General features: G+C 44.8%; 1 protein-coding gene across 1 annotated transcript in view; it reads left to right on the top strand.

The window, feature by feature from the left end:
• Nucleotides 1-22,799, top strand: part of LOC124622254 — a 110,794-nt gene that overhangs the window by 4,277 nt on the left and 83,718 nt on the right. The window contains exon 2 of the mRNA XM_047147918.1: nucleotides 17,965-18,380. Coding sequence (XP_047003874.1) covers nucleotides 18,008-18,380 — 373 coding nt within the window. The 5' untranslated portion in view covers nucleotides 17,965-18,007. The remainder of the gene's footprint in view (nucleotides 1-17,964; nucleotides 18,381-22,799) is intronic.

Raw genomic sequence — 22,799 nt, 5'->3', positions numbered from 1 at the left:
GACCTCACGCCCCACGTGTTGAGCAATTCGGCGGTACGTCCACCCGGCCTCCCGCATGCCCACTATACGCCCTCGCTCAAAGTCCGTCAACTGCACATGCGGTTCACGTCCACGCTGTCGCGGCATGCTACAAGTGTTAAAGACTGCGATGGAGCTCCGTATGCCACGGCAAACTGGCTGACACTGACGGCGGCGGTGCACAAATGCTGCGCAGCTAGCGCCATTCGACGGCCAACACCGCGGTTCCTGGTGTGTCCGCTGTGCCGTGCGTGTGATCATTGCTTGTACAGCCCTCTCGCAGTGTCCGGAGCAAGTATGGTGGGTCTGACACACCGGTGTCAATGTGTTCTTTTTTCCATTTCCAGGAGTGTATATCCAATCCAGACCTTCAGAGGTTTGAATTGTTATTAATTTGGTGAAAGGTCCGAAGGAGTAATAAATACTCCAACGTTTCCAGAAGTCAGCAGCACAAATTGTCTTAACAGATATGCTTAACACATCTGTTGCTTTTGTTGTTAGCTCAGGGCCTGTGGGTAAGGTTGTAAGTCCTCCTCCCAAAGGAAAACGAGCAGGACAAGCACTTGGTCCTCAGACCCTGTGATGGGTCCTGAATTGAGGGCAGCTTCTTTGTCCACAAGTGTAGTTTGTAGGACTTACTCGTCAGTGTTGCAGCGCATCAGTTTCTTGCAGAGGCATCGTTTAACTGAGGCGACCAACCGCTACCACCATCCTCCCCACCGCCGTTCGTGGCGTTATGAACTTCCATCAGGTACCGTTTTGTGCGACGAATTGGTGTCTCTTGTCAGCAGAGACAGCGATCTACATTTCTGTTAACTCTAGGTTAGCTGGATGGGGAGTTTGGGTTGGGGGTTGGGTTGTTTGGAGGAAGAGACCAAACAGCAGGTCATCGGTCTCATCGGATTAGGGAAGGGCGGGGAAGGAAGTCGGCCATGCCATTTCAAAGGAACCATCGCGGCATTTGCCTGGAGCAAAATTAGGGACATGACGGAAAACCTAAATCAGGATGGTCGAACGCGGGATTGAACCGTCCTCCTTCCGAATGCGAGACCAGTGTGCTAACCACTGCGCCAACTCGGTGGGGAGTTTGGGTGTTATCACTATGCATAGTATGTGGAATATGAAGTGTTGGCAGAAGAGCCAACACCGTGTTGCTAGAGGAGGCCGAAATGCACGCTTTTAAGCTCACGTAGATTGGCGTGAGGTCTGGAACAAGGTAAAGTAATTATCCTATAAAGAAAAGAACGTAGTTCTTGGAATACTTAACTTTAATCCACAATTGGAGAACATCTCTCTTGACTGTACATGCTTCACAATATAAATATCAAATGCTATGGCGCCTTGCTAGGTCGTAGCAAATGACGTAGCTGAAGGCTATGCTAACTATCGTCTCGGCAAATGAGAGCGTATTTGTCAGTGTAGCTTCGCTAGCAAAGTCGGCTGTACAACTGGGGCGAGTCCTAGGAAGTCTCTCTAGACCTGCCGTGTGGTGGCGCCCGGTCTGCAATCACTGACAGTGGCGACACGCGGGTCCGACGTATACTAACGGACCGCGGCCGATTTAAAGGCTACCACCTAGCAAGTGTGGTGTCTGGCGGTGACACCACATTCCTCCCCCGCAAATCGGCGTACGGTTGTGTTATAAGGCTTCCGCCCGCCGTGGGGAGGACCCCATGTTGACGTATGCGACAAGGTGGGGAGCCTAACAACAGGCGAGGCTGTGCCACCCGCACCCGGCCATTCGGTCCGAGGGGAGCTAGGGAACGCCTGAAAACCTAGTCCAGGGTGCACGCCAAGATGCGGTGAATGCGCCCGTAAAGAGACAGGAGGGGCCGTAGGGTCGACCTCCATCGCGTCGGGGCACCCGACGGGCGAAGACGCCATCTGGTTCGGAGCGGGCAAGAGTTCCATGTCGGAGGACAGCTGGTCACGGGAAGCGATGGGCGGCGCGTGACCCAGGGAGGCGCTTGGCGGCTGCAGCGAAGCGTCCACCGCGGGCGTCGCCGACGGGAGAACAGGCGGCGGCGGCGGCGGCGCGTCGCCATGGGACAAAATGGAAGGCAGCGTCGGTAACACCTGGGGATGAGGCGAGCCAGTAGATGGGTCCCCAGGGCGCTGACCGGACGGCACCGTCGCTGAAAGCAGACGGGGAGCGGCAGAACCCGTGCGACGACAGAGGCGCAGCTGAATGAGATGCCGACGCACCTCACCAGAGGCTCCCAAAACCAAATACATAGCGCGGCCGAGGCAGCGAAGAATGCGCCCTGCGAGCCAACGCTGTGAATCTCGATAGTTGCGATAGTATACAACGTCACCTGGAGCAAAAGCAGGTGGCTTCCGCTGCACAGGAACCTGATGCGGCGGATGCAGCAAAGACATCAAGGTTCGATGAGGACGACCGTGGAACAACGCAGCCGGCGAGCGACCATCTCGGGGCTGAGAGCGATACGAAGACAAGAAGAGCAATAACACGTACTCCCGAGAATGCGACTCTTTCAACTTCAACATCTGTGACTTGAAAGTCCGGACCAATCGTACAGTGGCACCGTTCGACTGAGGCGAAAACGGCGCGGATGTCAGATGTTGAATACCACTGGCCTTGCAGAATGACTGAAATTCTGCGGACATGAATTGTGGGCCATTGTCGGAAACAATAGTCTGTGGAAGACCTTCAATACAGAAGATAGCAGATAACGCTTGGATGGTGGCAGACGATGTCGTGGAAGACATCCGGACAACAAAAGGAAAATTACTGAATGAATCTACCACAACCAACCATCGAGCATTCCAGAATGGACCAGCGAAATCGATGTGTAAGCGTTGCCAAGGGGAAGTGGCTTTCGTCCATGCAAAGAATTTCCGCAGTGGTGCGGATTGTTGTTCGGCACACGCCATGCAAGAAGAGCACATATTCGTAATCGCGGCATCGATTCCGAACCAAGTACAGTGCTGACGAGCAAGTTGTTTCGTTCGCACTATACCCCAATGTCCTTGGTGGAGAAACCGTAAGACAGAGGACTGTAACGAACGTGGGACCACGACCCTGGACTGATCATTATCAGAACGCAACAGCAAAACACCGCGTCGAACAAAAAGTCTATCCTTGTGAGCAAAAAATCGGCGAACCAACGGATCCTCGATCCGCGACTTTGACAAGGGCCATTGCGTAGCAATAAAACGCAAAACTGTAGCAAGGACAGGGTCAGCAGCAGTGGCTGTAGCTACACGACGAAAATCAATCGGAAACGATTCGACCACTTCATCGGGTTCCGCATCAATGAACATGCAAGCAAGTTCGGAAGAATCGAATGCTCTATCCTCAGCAACAGGCAAACGGGCAACGCATCGGCGTTTCCGTGCTTAGCAGTGGACCGACACAAGATATCGTAGCGGTAGTGCGAGAGGAAAATAGACCAGAGAATGAATTTCTGCGCTGTACGTGGAGGTACAGGCTTGTTCGGATGAAAAAGTGACGTCAAAGGTTTGTGGTCCCTGATGATGGTAAAGTGACGACCATACAAGAAATCATGAAACTTAGTAACATCAAATACGAGAGCCAAAGTTTCTTTCTCTATCTGTGAATAATTTCTTTGCGCAGACGAGAGCAATTTGGACGCAAAGGCAATAGGGCGATCATGCGATCCATCTTTGTGCGCAAGCACAGCACCGATCCCGAAATCCGATGCATCTACCATCAACAAAAGGGGTTTCTGGGGATCGAATGGCGTAAGGCAAGTATTGGAAAGCAACGCCGATTTCAACTGGCGAAAGGCGCGTACGCATTCCGTCGTCCAGATAGTTTGCTGCAGTAGGGACCGACGCACAAACAGTTTGCAGATATTGCTGAAACAATGCAGGGGCGGATGCACACCCGAATGGCAGTCTTTTGAATCGATACAAACCAAGATGTGTGTTAACCACCAAGACGCGCTGCGATTCGTCGTCCACTGGTATGTGCAAGTACGCATCTGCGAGGTGCAACGTCGAAAAATATTTACCTTGGCACAGTTTGTCAAAAAGATCTTCCGGGCGGGGTAAAGGATAAGTTGCAAGCACTAGTTGTGGATTCACTGTAGCTTTGAAGTCCACACAAAGTCTCAATTTTCTGGAAGGTTTGGGCAATATTACCAAGGGTGATGCCCAGAGAGAAGCCTGCACACGTTCAATCACACCTTGTGATTCCAAATCGTGTAAGGTTCTTGCGACCTCATCACGCAATGCGTGGGGAACATTGCGCGCTCTGAAAAATTTCGGTTGCGCATTGACCTTCAGTTCCAAATGGGCTTTATAGTTCTGAGCGCAACCAAGGCCCAGTGCGAAAATGTCTGCAAACTCTTCACATAGACGAGAAACACTGTCGGAAGGCACAGATTGGTTCACTGATAGGACCTGATTTACTATAGACAAGTTAAGCAACTGAAATAAATCTAAACCAAACAAGTTCACTGCAGCAGAAGAACGAAGGACATACAATGACACAAGCTTTGTTTGTCCCTTGTATGTCGCAAGAAGGCTGCACTGTCCTAACACAGGGATATTCTGACCGGAATAACTATTTAACTTAACATGTGCGGCACGCAACGGAGGTGTGCCCAGTTGTTGGTACGTGTCTTTATTGATCAATGAAACAGCAGCTCCGGTATCAAGCTGGAATGGTATCACGTGGCCATGAATGTCCAAATCTACAAAAAGTTTATTGTCCTGCTGACGACAAGAGCGACTGTCTCGTGCAATGTGAACCAACACTGGTACAGAATCACTTGTGACTTGACGTGATTTCCGTCGATGTCGGCGCACACTATTTGTGGGACGAACACAGTCACCGTTAGAGAGATTGGCACTGGGCGGAGTGGAATTAACTACATGAATGTCCATGGGCGAAGGTTCACGAGCCGGAGTATTCTTGGTTCGATTCCGATTCCGTCGCGAAGCAAAGGACCTGGAATGGTTGTAGTGTCTGTTCTGAGCTTTTTCTGGCAAACACTTTGAACATGTCCTTTTTTATTACAGAAAAAGCAAATAGCTTGGCGTGACGGGCAATTCTCACGCGAATGTCTAGTAGCACACCGCGGGCATGACTTGAGCACTGCATTTGCTTGCTTGCGCGGCACACGCGGCTGAGCGGACGGGCGCGAGTGCTGTGTACTGTTCCGAGCAACTCGCCCGGCAGTCCGGTTAACGTAACACACGGTTGGCGAAGTTTCAAATGATTCCTGAGCAAGGTCAAGTGTGTCTTGCCTATCCAATATGTCCAGCACTTGTTGAAGGGAGGGACTGACTAGTTTCAAAATCTGTTCCCTTATACGAACATCAGAAACGTTCTGTGCAATTGCATCACGTACCATAGTATCTGAATAAGGGAGTCCACATTCACACTCAAAAGCACAATCCCTAGTAAGGCCTTGCAAAGTTGCAACCCACTCCCTATTAGTCTGACCGGCTGTACGTTTTGTACGAAAGAAAGTATACCTTTTTGCAACTACATTGACTGAGTCTTTGAAATATGCATCTAATGCAGACAAAATTTCTTCGTAGGACAGAGTTGCTACGTCGCGTCGGGGAAACAATTTCACTATCACACGGTAGGTGGACACTCCTACGCATGCCAACAAAAAAGGCTGCCGCTCGTTACCTTGAATTCTGTAGGCGGCGAGATGGAATCCAAATTGGCGTGACCACTCCATCCAGCGTTCCAGTGCCACATCAAAAGGACGAAAAGGTGGTGCAACTGCGTGTTGTGGCTGCGGTAGCGGTGGAGCGGCGGCGGCCGCATCGTTTTGCATGGCACGTTGACCCTGGACGAGCTGTCCAAGTGCATCCAATAAGGCCTGCGTCTGCTGATTCTGCAAGCGATAAAATTCGGAAAGTACATCTGGCGAAGCCATGACACAAGTAATGCAGTCTATCAATACGAACACAAAATCCTCGGCGCCATATGAAGTGTTGGCAGAAGAGCCAACACAGTGTTGCTAGAGGAGGCCGAAATGCACGCTTTTAAGCTCACGTAGATTGGCGTGAGGTCTGGAACAAGGTAAAGTAATTATCCTATAAAGAAAAGAACGTAGTTCTTGGAATACTTAACTTTAATCCACAATTGGAGAACATCTCTCTTGACTGTACATGCTTCACAATATAAATATCAAATGCTATGGCGCCTTGCTAGGTCGTAGCAAATGACGTAGCTGAAGGCTATGCTAACTATCGTCTCGGCAAATGAGAGCGTATTTGTCAGTGTAGCTTCGCTAGCAAAGTCGGCTGTACAACTGGGGCGAGTCCTAGGAAGTCTCTCTAGACCTGCCGTGTGGTGGCGCCCGGTCTGCAATCACTGACAGTGGCGACACGCGGGTCCGACGTATACTAACGGACCGCGGCCGATTTAAAGGCTACCACCTAGCAAGTGTGGTGTCTAGCGGTGACACCACAGAATACACGCCAATCTATAAACCTTTGGAACGAGGGATCCGATGTCCAGTCGGTCGTTAGTCCCAAATGTGCCGGTATGGTTACAGCATAGATGATTAATGAGATACAACATTTATTTATAGTAATGCTCGATTTTGAGTGTAGGGGCCTAGCGAAATCAGTTCCAGAAACCTCAAACGGCTTGTGAGGTTTCATTCTATCAGCTAGTAGTGGCGCTTCTGTTTGTTGGCCAGCGATGTTATGTGCAATTTTGCATGGAGACAACTACGGGGGCCGTTTTGATAGCACGACGGGCTAGTAGTTCTGTCAGGCGCAAAAGAACCACTGGTACTTCATGATGGTGTAGACTGATATGATATCAGAAGTTTAGTGAAGTGATGGTGTCCTAAAATATTGGGATGACGTCTTTCAATAGACACCTTAGCGTTTTGCCGGTGACCTCCTAAACGTACTAAATCGTCATCTAAATATGGGTTGAAGCATTTTATCTTGCATGTGCGAGGATGTAGAAGACCTTTGCTTAGTGTGATGATTTCCGAGGATAGTTTTAATCCAATAAAGATGGTCTTCTGCTACCTCTTTTGTAGTGAATTCTTCGCATGTGTCTGTTTTCTGAAGAAGTTTACTTCTGAAGAGGAAGACGTAAGCAGTGGTGTGTAACAGTTTCGACAAGGAGTTGAATGTGGTAACTGTATTGGCGTGGCAAGACAGCCAAGCCACTCGGAGGTAGCCGAAAGGCACGCGTTAAGCTCACGTAGATTGGCGTGAGGTCTGGAACAAGGTAAAGTAATTATCCTATAAAGAAAAGAACGTAGTTCTTGGAATACTTAACTTTAATCCACAATTGGAGAACATTGCTCTTGTTTAGACATTATTACACTGAATATAAACTGGTAATGGCACCTTGCTAGGTCGTAGCAAATGATGTAGCTGAAGGCTATGCTAACTATCGTCTCGGCAAATGAGAGCGTATTTTCAGTGAACCATTGCTATTAACGTCAGCTGTACAACTGGGGCGAGTGCTAGTAAGTCTCTCTAGACCTGTCGTGTGGCGGCGCTCGGTCTGCAATCACTGACAGTGGCGACACGCGGGTCCGACGTATACTAACGAACCGCGGCCGATTTAAGGGCTACCACCTAGCAAGTGTGGTGTCTGGCGGTGACACCACAGTAACATTTATAGATGAGTGTGGTGCCTGAATGAGTAAAGTCTGAAGAGATTTATCTAACTTCCCTACTTCCAATAAAATTTTAGTTGCAATAGATGCATGATGATTGCTGTCATATACTCGGATGTTGTGTTAGCACTGGTGGTCCATTCCATCCGATGTGTGTCGTCTTGAAACTAAGCCCGATAAGTTGTCTTTGTCTGGACAGTGTCTCCACTGAGAAGGTGTGGTGAGTATATTTCTGTTACTCTGTTGTATAAAAACATTTTCCAAGTGGCGGCCTCATCTAAGGGTTACAACGGAATCAGTCAAAAATGTCGCTCCGGTAAGGTCCGAGATTGAGACTTTGCTGTAGTACAGTAGTAGTCTGGCCGCTGTCAGTGCCGCTGGCAATTCAAATCGAGGAAATATTATTTTCTTTGCGCGTGATAATCTGCTTTTATTACACATCAATTTGAAAATCCTATAACTAGAAGTGATCTACTAAACGGTGCCATATGCTCTCTCAGATGCATCACAGAAAACAATATAGGAGCTACCTTTTCTGACAACTGAATTCGACTTAGAATAGTAACATTAGATAGCTCATGAAGGTTTGATATCCAGGAGCGCAGTCTAACCAAACGGTTGTGAGACAAGGATTCGTTCCAACCTAGACCGAGCAGCCAAGTGCCTTGAAAATGAATTTTCCTACGACGGATGTCGGAGTTAATAATCCAAACAGGTCATAAGGACCTGCTGTTGATAATAACAAATTTCTTTTTGTTGCAGGTGTTTCTGAAAATTTCTCCGTGATTTGCCACTGACTCACTGAGTCACTTCCCCAGTATCAATTATATTTCCTTCACTAGCGAAGATAACTCGTTGTATAGGGAGACGAAGCTGCTCACCGATTCAGTTCCGGCAGAAAAGTCATCCATTTATGTACATATTATGATGCAGTAATACGGCTGATGCAGGTAACTGGGACTGATAAGGGTCTACTAGTTCACGAATGGTTGCTGAAAGCAGAAACAGGCTACACTCGAGGCCGAAGGAAGACGGGAGAATCGATAAATTGTCCTTCGTTTTACAATACTGTGATCTTCAACCTTGTTATTGTTGGCCTTGCACCAGAAGACTCTGGTAATATCTCTATCGTTGGATGTAGAGAGAGCTGCAGAAAACCTTGAATGATGTAGACAGTGACTACAAGGCGTTGCAGATGGGATCTGAAAGGATCTCAATAGCTTTAGGCAACGATTTAAGCCCGATTTCTGAAATGTCATCAAGAGAGGCGTCACATCGTCTGTGACTCAACTATCAAAGACTATTCTCCGTTTTGTGCTCCCTTGTCTTTCTCGTTTGATCAACTGATGAGTGAAACAAAATGAATTAGCATATTTTTCTGTAGGAGCCAGCTCTACTTGGCCTTTTTTAATGTATTTTAAGACTAAGTTGTCATAAACGCGTTTTGCGTTTTCATTTTTGCATAGTCTTTTCTGCTCGTCGTTCTGTAAATTGTTAAATAGAACGGATTTTAGATGGAGACGAACTACGCACAGTAGTCCGCGAGCATGTACATTGCATGAAACTCTTTTAATACCGCTGACTCTTTCTCACTCGTTAGTCGTTCTTGATAGGTGCTGATTCCGACTGATTCTAAGCCCCAAAAGCTATTATCATTTGCGACTTCACCAGGTAAATTAATGAGATTAACGGTTGCGTGTTTAGCTAAAACACCTGGGCGACATCAACTGAGGATAAGTCCGAGTTTAGAGGGCAACAGTGCTGGAGACAAAGAAATCCACATTGGCGCTGCGCCGTCCATAATTCGCCAACAGAGATCCGCTCCAGTAAATAATTCTGTAGGAATATCAGTTTTCTCTTCACCATGGGCAGCCAACTATTAATGTTTGATGTTTTGATTTATCTTGACATCTTTGGCCACAGCCGCATGTTTCGTGAAGCGGTGTAAACTCTCGAAAGCAGTGAGCCTAACATGAGATTTCCTGGATGCGCTGTTCAGCTTGAAACATACAGTTCTGCTAGGCGTGGCCGTCAAAGAAGATTCGAACGCATCTACTGAGAGAGGCCGAGTTTCAAAAACCTGCAGGTTTAGATTATCGATCAGTATTCGGCAAATGATAGTGGAGTAAGTGCCTGCAACAAAAATATAACTTTTGAGTCGGCTTTCGACTGTGGTCCTATAACAAACACGCATGCCGTCTGAAGATGCATGAGCGTCCCGTGACAACATCGCTCTCTGAACTATTTACGGGGAAGCTTAGAGAATCAGACTATTTGCGGGATAGCTTAGTTTGGTTGGAATCGAAACAGATTTATCGGTGACGACTCGCTCTGCAGTAAGAATGGGCGGCTCTTCCTTTCTTCGAACAGTATTTGAGAGTGTGGCCTTGATCAAGACAAAGAAAACACCGGTTACTCGATCTTAGTATCTTCAGGCGCTTTGGAATAACCCTTACCGTCTCGCAGTCTTGTGCCCAGTTATCGCTAAGGTCGCAAAATATGCAATAAGATTTCAAGGTCTTTTGTTTTGAACGACTTTGCTTGGAGTTTATGTTGAGACCGGCTTCTGCAGGAGTTAATGTGCCGAAAGAAAAATATGTGCTCTTGAATGACATGTCCTTACGTATCTCTTGCGCAGTGAGTGCACCGTCAGCTTCTTCCCATATAAACTGCATTAAACTTAGTACGTCTCCTTCGGAAAGTTTCTCCCTCTTGATTATGCAACGCCGGCAAATGTCTGCGGGGAAGGGGCGCAAAATGTTTGGCATGAGAACCTTGCCATAGACATTTACACCCTCACCCAAGTACGGGTATTTCAGAGCTTGTATGTGTTTATTGCATTTCTATGAGTTTCCCACCAAAGGTTTCAGGACGTTCAATTCGAATGGGTCGCAGTTCTTCTAAACAGTATAAGTGGGCTTGTATTATGCCGTTGCGGGCTCCACACCTTGCCTGAAGAATCTGCCTAGTCTCCTCGCAAGCAGAAGCAATCATTGCTGTGCCATCGGCTGGTTTTCGGGGGTCACCTATGAGATATCCTCTTCACGTATACGAGGAAGCATTCCCATCGATACAGCTTTCAAACTATTCCCAAAATGTGGACGAGGTAGGTGGAAGTTTAACTGTCATAGGGATCTGAACGACAGACTAGACTGGAACAGTGATATACGATGTCACGACAGAAGAAAACATCTTTCGATACCCTTTTGGGCCTTGATACTTGAGTGCTTCGCCTTCTGAAGACACTCATCGTAAAGAACTAAGTCGGTGTTATACTAACGTCTGAGGGATGATTATGTAAACTGTTATCAAGCTGTGGGGGAAGTGACAACTCTTCCTCCTAGCGTTCCTTGCGATATTTAAGATCCTCTAACGTCCTGTCATCTGAAAATCCTTCAATCACCATACTAGACCCTTGGTAACACTTATCTGACGAGATCGTCTTCTTTTCAAATCTTGTAGCTCTTCAAGAGGCATTCTCATTCTTAGTTTCCAAATAACACGTTACGTGCGCTGTCAAAATATTCCACTGTTTCAAGTATGCCATTGTGAGGTCGGCGCATGATCTACAGGGTCCTCGATCGCCGATTTGATTGATCGATCATTCAAGTATGCAAAGATTGACTACTTGTAGCACCTCGCTGCTGTCCAGCTAAGCTAGCACGAGAGTCAAACTCATACAGAGACTTACGGTAATGATCTGTTATGGCTAGACAAGACACTTCACAGTGTTTTTCTAACGGCAAAAGCAGGCTCTGAGGGCCGTGATCATTTGCTTCTCGACCACAAGACTAGTGGACAGTATCAGTCCGCTTACTCTACAGTGCGCAATTGTATCATATCTCTTTACTGTTGTACAACTCCGTCCTCCATCAGTGGCAAGAAGGCGGCAGTGTATCGTCCATTGACAGCACTCGAGCTTCCAGTTCCCGGGTTTCGGCACCAGAACATGTCGCCGTCGTAATGAGATACAATAGACAATCTCTTATCAGAGAGTTTATTTACATAACTACAACAAGAAGACAGTCAATGATATATGTAAACTAGATACAAATATAATGTGCTGTGGACAGGGATGTACAATGTGTCTGGTCTTCCACAGTATGAGTCCTCGCACGTGAACTATTTCCTGCCTCCCTGACATCTGCTTGTAACTAAAGCTACCTTATGCTGCTTTTAATCACTGCTCTCTACACGACAGTGGTTGCCGTCACAAACAAAAGCATTTAATGACAGGAAAGGAAGTTGGAACTTCTATGGCATTGTTGGTCTTAATTCTCGACAGACAGATGGCCAGCTAAATTTAGGTTTCCGGTTTACCGGCATTCTTTGGAACGTACCAAGATCTCGAAATTTAACCGCTATCAGTAGGTTATTATGATGAGTGAGGTACTGTTTGGTGTTGGTGTTATATTGTTTATTATCGTTACAGATGAAAAGAGACTATCAAACCGGATTCCAGTAACCAATACATTGTCGTCTTGTCAACGTGAGTCAAATTATGATTAAATTTATATTTTCAGCCAGTCTCAACTGAACTCCAATAATTCGGGAGACATATTGAAAAAGGAATTTACTATGCTCGAGAAGGCGGGTAGGGGACGACAAAGCAAAGGTAACTGTATCGTGACGGTGACACGTGTCTTACTCGTTTCCATTACTTCCAGCACTTCCCTGAACATCGTACTATTATTTGGCGTGAGTTCCTCGATTTAAATATCGTGCAAGCATTTCTGTTCCAATTGACAACACATTCTGAGTTCTATTATAGACAAAATGCCAATGAAAAAGAGTATGTTTCATTACACCAGGGCGCAGTAAACCACGTCCGAGGATCTTGTTTAATTGAAATAGCAGCAAGGCCGTCAAGAAAAATGGCTTTGTGTATATTCATTTAATGGGGGAAAAGTAAAGGGACGTTTCTGTACATTTGATTAAATAAATGTTGGCCATCTATTGCGGATCCAGCGTGAGTCGAAAAACCAACACTTTTACACGGGAAGACAATGTACGCACTTTTTACAGTGTTCGTTTTTGTTAACCTCACGATATTGTACACATCGTTGATTTATAAAACAGTCATCTCGGCAGTTAAGCCGCAATTTCATGATGTGCTACAGAGACTGGGGAGAGCAATCCTTTCAAACCAAGACTTGCGTGGCGCCCGTCCACAAGTCAGTGTAATACAGGGCCGCCATTTATATAATTTGTATAACTTGTACACTGGTTACTGCCCGCCATCCATTTGGAGCGGGCCTGAAGATGGCGTTGACGCAATAAATATAAAATCTTAAGTACAGCTGGAGGAATTTCATTTTTAATAAAAATTATACCAACTGTGTCCCACCTTCATCCACTTTAAATATGGATGTACGAAGAGTTTGGTAATTGCACAGAGGGCACTATCTACGTGCGTTAGTATTTCAGTAAAAGTTTCTACGGAGATGAACGTACTGAAAAAAAAATACTTAGGTGAAAGTCGGGCCAAGTTGGAGCAGGCCAGACATAAAACAAGTAACATAAAAGAAAAGAATGAGGATGTGTCCGAGCGGTGCGTATAAGTCTCAAAGTTTTAATGTGAAGACACAGACAGCAAAATTTTACTGTGACGTTGGTTGTGACGAGAAAGCTGGACTGTGCCTGAAATGAATCTATTATTCTTAGTGACACTATAGAAAGATAAAAAAAAATCGTTGTAAAATAATAAATTTAACAGTGGATCAAAATTGTTAAGGCTTTTGTGGCCACTTGTTGACAAACTGCCTATTGGCTTCTGTCTCGGGATCTTCGGCCGACGTTCATCTAATGATTTTTCTGACGTTTCGCCAGCACGAGTGGCTGGAATTGTCAAAGCTTCACCCTCCATTGCCGGTGGTGAACTGGAGCCGAGCTTGCGGTCGCAGACTATATGTACCTGGGGCGCCAACGTCCGGTGCGGTTCTCCTCTTGCTACCTGCGACGGTCGTTCGCTGCAGTACGGAAAGTCAGGATCCGTTTACCTTAAGGCTTTCCTCTTTCTTGTTCAAACTGTTCGCGTGTTTTTGTATTTCTACAGCTTCTCTGAACAAGCGCGTGTGATAGTGCTTCTCTATAGCCAGAACTTCCGTGTCGGCGAATTTTATTACGTAATAAAATTCGCCGACACGGAAGTTCTAGCTGTAGAGAAGCACTATCACACGCGCTTGTTCAGAGAAGCTGTGGAAACACAAAAACACGCGAACAGTTTGAACAAGAAAGAGGAAAGCCTTAAGGTAAACGGATCCTGGCTTCCCGTACTGCAGCGAACGACCGTCGCAGGTAGCAAGAGGAGAACCGCACCGGAAATGACCGCGTAGAAGCCCTCGGACGTTGGCGCGTCAGGTACATATAGTCTGCGGCAGCGAGCTCGGCTCCAGTTCACCACCGGCAATGGAGGGTGAAGCTTTGACAATGCCAGCCACTCGTGCTGGCGAAACGTCAGAAAAATCATTAGATGAACGTCGGCCGAAGAACCCGAGACAGAAGCCAATAGGCAGTTTGTTAACAGTGGATCATTAGGACAAGCTCAGCACGAGAGCGTATACTGCTGATAATGAAACACCCCACTCTCAGGCACTTCTATTTCTCTCTCTCTCTCTCTCTCTCTCTCTCTCTCTCGGGCAAATAGGAGAAACGCCACGTAATCATTTACATTGTTAAGACAATCTCCGTGCCCTCTTGCGTACGGAAGCATGGTCCCATAATACGGAGGTGATAGGTGATATCTGCTTGTTACCCGTTTGTTCTATTGGCATGCTGTTGTTTTCATCTAGAAAGTCTTGATTTCTGTTAGCTATGTTGCCGCTTGGCAGCTTGAACAATATTTTAGCAGGTATCACTGTTACAGCTGCGTGCTTCGTATTAAATATGTTTTCCGGTATTGGCCATTCAGTGGTGTTTGCTGTCTGCAGCACTGTGATACACATTGATGGCCATATGCACATGCAGGCTGGTCAGTTGTTCGTTGCCAGGAGTGTCCAGTTCTTGAATTTTTAAAACTTTTTTCGATTATTTCAGGTATTATCTCCATCTGCTGTACTTGGCTCTGTTGTAGTCGTTTTCAGATTCCTAGAGATGTCTCCAGAACTGTATTGTGGCCTCTTTCTCAGGCTTTTCAGCTTTTATATCTGATGGTGATTCTGGCTCTTGTATAACTGCCTCTGATTGGACTAGATAGTTTCATTATTATTGTTATCTTCTTTTCAGATTTTCACAGTTCCTTGTTCTGCTGTTTTGTTTTGTTCTTAATCAGTATGTTAGGATTATTAAAGAACATGTGATGTAACGTTTTGCTCTGACACTTTTGTCCAACTGAATAAGCACAAACGCACTTGGGTGAGACGTGTTTTATCAACGGCAATAATTTTCGTTGTCCATTACTTTGTTCTTAAGAAATGACGAAGTGGTATAGTTATTCCCAAATTGATTTAAATCTTCCTGAAAATAAATTCTGATCTAGTTAAATAATCGCCACAGCTGTTCTGAAAATTACGTAACGGAACTTTGGGGTAAAAAAGAAACATACAGCAAAGAACCAGTGTCCACTGTGTGTTTTCTGCGTCGTAAATGTAGTGGAGAGATCGAAATTCATGCAGCATCATAACTTCTTTATTTCAGTTACAAACTGCACTCTAATAAGCTTTTTAAGTAAGAAAGTGAAAATACCGTGTTATCAAGGAGGGTGACGCAGTCGTGAGACAACAGTTTCGTATTCGGTGATCGGCGGTTCAAATCGACGTCCACTCATTCAACTTAAGGCTCTGCGTCATTTTCTCTAATTGCTTTGTGTATTCGGTAGCGGAAAGGGTCTCAATAAAGTCTGAATGCTTCTATATTTCCTAAGGTTTATATTTACTGATAGTATCATTAATAAAATTTACACCGTTTGGAGTTTCGACCGGGCTTGAAAACTACGAGGGAGAGCTGAAGAGTAATGCCGCCGGATCTTTTAGTCTCTTTTCAATAACGGTTGATGTAACACATGTCTCGTTCGACATTCCCGCTATGCTGACGCAGGCTGCAGCCCTCTGACGCTAGAGGGCTCCGGATTGTGGCGTGAGAGACCCTCAGAAAGCTGAAAGTACGTATTCGATGAGTTCATCGACACACAGAGCACCCTCTCCTTCAGCATGACAAAAACAGACCACACACACGTGCGCTGCGACATCTGCAGTAATCCGACGTCTGGGGTTCATTGTCGTCGCTCATGTTCCATACAGTCCCACCTTGGCCGCATCCGATTTTAGTCTGTTTCCAAAACTTAAACACGCCTCCGAGGACTTAATTTTGCGAATGATGAATCGGTTCAGGCAGTGATGAGGTAGTGGCTCCGTCAACAAAGTCAAACATTCTACAGTGACGGTGTCCACAAACTGGTCTCTCGTTTGGAAAAAATGTGTTCGTTGCCATGGTGACTATGTTGAGAATTAAATATGTAAACTTTGAAGAATAAAGACCTAGAACGCTAGTAACGCTTGTTTCATTTTAAAATCTTTAAGAATTGCCACATGCAGAATCCGCAGGCATTATTTTTCAGCACGCCTTCGTAATTCTGATGATGACCATTGCACTGTCGAAATTCGTGACAGTACGAAACTGATTTGTGAATACGTTGGCGAACAAACACTTGTGAGTATTTACCAACTTCATTACGAAATTATGTTGTTCATCGCTAAACTGTTCAATTTATTCCAACATGATTTCAATAAAACGAATTTTGCGCACAATTCTTATCATACATTCCTAGAACCCACGAAAGTCTCACGTGCTTAACTCACGAAGAAAGGTTAAAAGCATATAAAAATGTGTGTGACCCAACGTTCCTGTGACTTTTTCTGTGAGGTCCTCAGAGATCTTGTACTTGCTAATTTTTCTTCCTGCCTGCGTCACCACTTGATGGCGGCGTTACACGAGTACTAGCACTGTGGCCTAATAAGAGCGAAAAACCAATAATAAAGGATGAACATAAAAGTGCAAACTGCATGGACGAATTTCTGACTGGAAATGGAGGAAAAAAGGTTCTTTGAACTGGTGTTCTGAAATAATCGGTGTGCGTCCGACGACAACAGATTGTTCCAGCACAGAGCTGCATCGCGTCAACGTCTCAACAGATGTTCAACGTGGCCTCCATGGAATGCAATGCACGCGTTCACACATTCCTGTCATGCAGGATACACATAATAGTACTTTCGCGTACACTATGATGGCGGGCCACTTGCCTGGAGTTTGCAGTAGAGTTAATCTCAATAGTCGTATCCTGCAGAAGCCGGGCCTCCAAACCTCGTGCATGCACAGAGTCCCACCTCCCTGAACTTTCGTCTGTCTGAGAAGACCAGAGATCACACAAACGACTTGAAATGTTGTGTGATGTCATTGGTGTCTTTCGACCGTTCCATCTACTTGGCCATACATCATCTCGGCTTGTTCCCGACCTGCATACCGGACTATTCTGCCGCTTACGTCAATCACACAGCCTGCACCGCAAAGGAACATCCGCCGCATGATCCTAGGAACTTTCATTAGTCAGAACCATCTATATTGGCAATGATGCATTTCCGGACACATGTTCATAGGACCTTTCTCCTTCCACTTCCAGTCACGAATCCATCCCTGCAGTTTGTCGGTTTTATTAATGTCAAGCCTGTACATACAAGATGGAATGGTTCTACCCCTACAGAAAGTAACGCTGACATGATGGTTAGTTGCAGAAAAAGCCAAAACTTTCATCCACATTTCAATAAGAAGCTTCCAAATGGTTCAAATGGCTCTGAGCACTATGGGACTTAACTTCTATCATCAGTCCCCTAGAACTTAGAACTACTTAAACCGAACCAATCTAAGGACATCACACACATCCATGCAAGAGGCAGGATTCGAACCAGCGACCGTAGCGGTCGCGCGGTTCCAGACTGTATTCTTTCAGGTATTGAGAAAGATATGTAAGAAACTATCAGCTTCGAGTGCGGTAGTAAAACCAACCTTTCCCTAGGTTTGAGCCCAAATAATTGAGCCTTCTTCAATTATTTGGGCTGAAACCTAGGTAAAGGTTAGTTTCATTACGGCAATAGAGGCTGATAGTTTCTTATATATTATATTATCACCATTGCTGACTGTGCTCCAATGCTGAAAGTACAAAAATATTAAGAGAAAGTTGGTTGAAAGTAATAACTGGAACAGAAGCCTATGATTCTAAAAATTTCACTCCATTTTCTGCGCTTTTAGTACAAAATATTTTTGTTGCAATTTATTATAATAAATTCTGATGTTATCGTAATCTATCAGAAAACTGTAAAATGTTAGCTAATTAAAGATAAAATTTTGTCAATAGGTTATCCAGAATCTCAAGAAAATCGAGCTAACGGAACTAAGCCATGCCAGCCAATTTTCGAGATGAAGAACCAGACAATCCCGCTTCAGACGCTACACAGCCAGACATGATGACTAAATCAGCGCTGGTACATGAAGAAGATAGACTGTACCCCCCGTGTTCAAGTGCAAGCAGTTCAGATGCCGGGAGCAGCACCTCTATAGCATTTGGACACGAGCTTACTGGAACTTCACCAACACTTGCAGCGAACTCAGAGGTGAAGAGCAGGAACTCAGCTACATCTCAAGATGAGGAGACGGGATTTCCAGCAATATATGCGGCAGAATCAGACACCGAGGATAAGACGACAATCGCATTTGATGACGATGCGTCGTCAACTACAACTTCAGAAGATTCGGAGGCTGAAAACTATTGCTGTAAGTATCTACTTCTCTTCGCTGTATCGTAATTAATAGTGCAAGCTGACACGTGTAAAAGTATAAAATAAGAGAAGCAAAAGCGTACTAGTGAACATAGCTCCACAATCGAGCCGTTTGTGAAGTGATTGTTTAGTTAAGAGCAACGACTGACTCCAGTATGAAACACTGTCCAAGTTAGTACAAGTTTGGCGTGCAGAGCAGAAGTGGTGCACGTCCAAAAACTGGCTTGGAGAATAACAGAAGTACGAAAAAATTAATAATAAAAACTGTGCCATAAAATTTCGGACCCACAGCTGCATAAATTTAACTTCTTCTAATACTTATACCGTACAGTCATCTTCAGAGTGAGCCGAGGTGACTCACACTCCAGCATTTGCTCCGTCCTCTGAAACCCACGGGTCTCTGAAGATGACTGGACTGTATAAAGCTGAAATATTAGAAGAAGAAGCGAAATTTATTCGGCTGCACGATCGAAATTTTATGGAGAATCATTGCGCCGCGAAAATATGAGGGAGAAAGATAAGAACTGTTTGTCAACTACACAGTTTCATCTGTGACATCGCTGCTTATAGAAGCAACAAACATAATTATATTTTAACGCTGCAAATATTCAATTCTATGCTAAATTACTACGCAGTTACTATTAAACGTTATAGCTGAGTGGACTTACAATGCTTCTGCACTGAATATTACAGTCATTGCAAGTGAACTCGAAACGAGAATACAGTTCTTTACATGTTAAATGTCATAGAGTGCTTCATCATCGTCATCATCATCTTGTCCACTGCTGCAGGTATGGACTAGTCATCCTGATCTGGTATTTAAAATCACGTTTTGAGAGAAAACATGTCGGAGAAATAAATCTTTCTCTTCTCTTCTGTCACTGGCCCTCTAACAGCATATATTTCATCTCGTTGAAGAACACTTTAGAGAACTCATAGGGCGACCCTGACACTTTTTGAGAATTGCTGAACAGAAACCGATGTCGAATTGTGTGTTTCTGGAAATTTAATGGTGAAAGGCACTCCCTTCCTCCTATTTGCTATCAAATGGCAACTCCTTTATTTTCAACCAGTTTACATCCTTTCAACCAATGGCCGTTTTCCGTTCAGCTACAGATTTTTCAAGCGCCCGAGTAGACAACATCTCTTAATGTTACATCACAGTCAGCTGAAACGTCTTTCAGCGTATCAAACCAATCACCAATCATCTTTTACTTTTTCGTTTCTGTAGGGTTTTCCACAATTGTGACAAGTGGTTCTATTATTTCTTGATCATACAGAAGCGTTTCTACTTCTTTCACGACTTCGTGCCATAATCTTATCAATTTCACCTGAAATTTGAATCAAATAAGACTGTTGTAAGTGTGTTTTTCCTGGAATGTTATTAAACCGTAGTTACTTAATTAAGTATAATTGTTTAAGCAAATTAGGCTTAGCTTTAATTTTATATTCCTGATTTAGTTATATACAACCGACCTCGATGGACAAATGTATCTGTATATACATTTTGCGTTTTACCTTCGTTCCATGAGTGTTGGGAAGATTTGTGCCAACTCCGTTGTTCATGTTTAATCAGTTCACGAAGTTCGGTATTAATATCTTCACTGCTTAAAACCATTTCCCATAGCAGCATGCACTTGTTCTACTACAGCACTGAGAAAGGACGTAATTTTAACGGCAGTACGAGTGTCCTGCACTCGCTAAGAAAAAGGAGTGTTTGTAAATTGGCACATGGAAACGCTCAGTGGGCTTAGTTTACATTTGTTGCTTAAGTCAGGGATGTTAAGGCACTTATTTTTTATTTTTCTCGCCTTTCTAAGCACGATGTCATCGGAAGTTCGCTGAGGCTTTTTGCAGATGATGCTGTGGTGTATCGAGAGGTTGTAACAATGGAAAATTGTACTGAAATGCAGGAGGATCTGCAGCGAATTGACGCATGGTGCAGGGAATGGCAATTGGATATCAATGTAGACAAGCGTAATGTGCTGCGAATACATAGAAAGATAGATCCCTTATCATTTAGTTACAAAATAGCAAGTCAGCAACTGGAAGCAGTTAATTCCATAAATTATCTGGGAGTACGCATTAGGAGTGATTTAAAATGGAATGATCATATGAAGTTGATCGTCGGTAAAGCAGATGCCAGACTGAGATTCATTGGAAGAGTACTAAGGAAATGCAATCGGAAAACAAAGGAAGTAGGTTACAGTACGCTTGTTCGCACACTGCTTGAATACTGCTCAGCAGTGTGGGACCCGTACCAGATAGGGTTGATAGAAGAGATAGAGAAGATCCAACGGAGAGCAGCGCGCTTCGTTACAGGATCATTTAGTAATCGCGATAGCGTTACGGAGATGATAGATAAACTCCAGTGGAAGACTCTGCAGGAGAGACGCTCAGTAGCTCGGTACGGGCTTTTGTTAAAGTTTCGAGAACATACCTTCACCGAAGAGTCAAGCAGTATATTGCTCCCTCCTACGTATATCTCGTGAAGAGACCATGAGGATAAAATCAGAGAGATTAGAGCCCACACAGAAGCGTACCAACAATCCTACTTTCCACGAACAATACCAGACTGGAATAGCAGGGAGAACCGGTAGAGGTACTCAGGGTACCCTCCGCCACACACCGTCGGGTGGCTTGCGCAGTATGGATGTAGATGTAGACATATAAAGGAAAAGAAGAAAAATTACATATCTAATAAGTCATTACATATTTCGGAACCCACAACAGAACTTGAAAAAAACCACACACACAAACAGAATGCAAAGTCTTAAGGACGAGAAAAATTGCTGGAAATTTCGGTGAATTTTCGATGGCCTACAAATTCTGGTCTGGAGATCCTCTAAAGCCACGATGGCGGCTGGAGGACAGCATCCTCCCTGTCTGAACCAGAGGAGGCTAATCCGCTTGGACTTGTCTCTGAACCCTCGGAGAAAAAAGATATCACATGACTGTCTGACATCACGAAAATATCTTTAGATGCATTGCTTTGCCCGCCCACCTCCTATCTTCTTTGAAGAACCAGTCTGTAGAAGCTCATATGACCCTGCTCCCCCTTCAAAGGAAGTTTTGTGGCTTTTGGTCATCATGGAACGTCCTGTGGATGGAGCATTCTGATTAGTTTGCTTAATTTACCTGTAGAATTGCTGATGGTGTGGGAGCACTGTCTACCGCTTTCAGCAGACCCACAAGTTAGAAGAATTTCGCCAGAAAGAACCTTTGTATAGATCGAGAATAATACAGTAGTCATATTGCACTGACAGTTAAACATATTTAGTGGTCCAATTACACTCAGCAGGTATCTCAAATGGGAATCCCTGGAGGAAAGACGATATCCTTATTGAGGCAGACTCTTGAGAACTGATATATCAAGCTGACCACAGAAGAAGCCTACTGCAAGCAACATGCACTTCACGTAAGGATTGCCCTATTAAAAACATGGTGACAACGATTATGCTACCGTCACTCTGCATAAAATGTGGTCTTGCGTTTATAGGCATACACAAGAGTCACTGATGATGTTACGCTACTCGGTAGAAATGCTGTGTGCTATTTTGTATCAAGTCTTTCCATTCCACCACATACTTGCGTTGAATCCTATGGGGACGGCTTTTAATGATTACAGCCACTGGTGAATCACGTTCGTGCCACTCTCACATCTCGAAACGAGTCACCTTTTTCGAACCTATCTGCTAAGGATCCCATACAGCAAAACTCCAGTGTGGTTTTTTAGACAGTCCCTCTGCATCTTGTAACTGTTCCTCAGTCTCTGTCTCGCTCTCGCTGCAGCTTTGTCCAAGTGTTCATCCCAATTTTAGTTGGAACTGAAATTAAGTCTCCCAGAGTGCTGTATCTAAGACCTTCTGCATCCCATGGAGAAACGGGGCGAACTGAGGTAATGCCGTTTTTGACCACTTGGTGGAAATTGGAACACGTTATTGTAGTTCTGCCAACCATGTACAGTGTGTAATGCCAGAGCCAAACGAAGTTTTCTCCTGCTACACGAGGTAGTAGAAAAGAGAGTAGGATGGCTTTTGTTATAGGGAACCTTAGGAATACTCCACATAATATAGGAACTGGACGAAGGACGAGGATTTTGCTACTGCATTATGGTGAATCTCCAAACTACATACAGGTACTGCAGTCCAAAGGAGGTCTGCATCTCAGTGGATGCAGTCATGTTTCTCACCCAAACATTCTCTCCTTTCTCACGATTTTGTACCATCCAACAGAGAAGAATTACAAACTATAAAAACTGTGCTAACATTACCAGGTAGTGAACGCTAAAAGCTATTACCGTGTCAATGTCTACCAATATCTTGAATATAAAGACCTTCTGCATGCTTGCATCGAGCATATGTGGCGATCCTATTAAATATGCAAGTATTAGTCCATTGGATCATTTGGCCTT

This window comes from Schistocerca americana, chromosome 1 (genome assembly GCF_021461395.2).
Source record: "Schistocerca americana isolate TAMUIC-IGC-003095 chromosome 1, iqSchAmer2.1, whole genome shotgun sequence".
Classification (NCBI taxonomy): Eukaryota; Metazoa; Arthropoda; class Insecta; order Orthoptera; family Acrididae; genus Schistocerca; species Schistocerca americana.
This window is presented reverse-complemented; position numbering and strand designations above follow the sequence as displayed.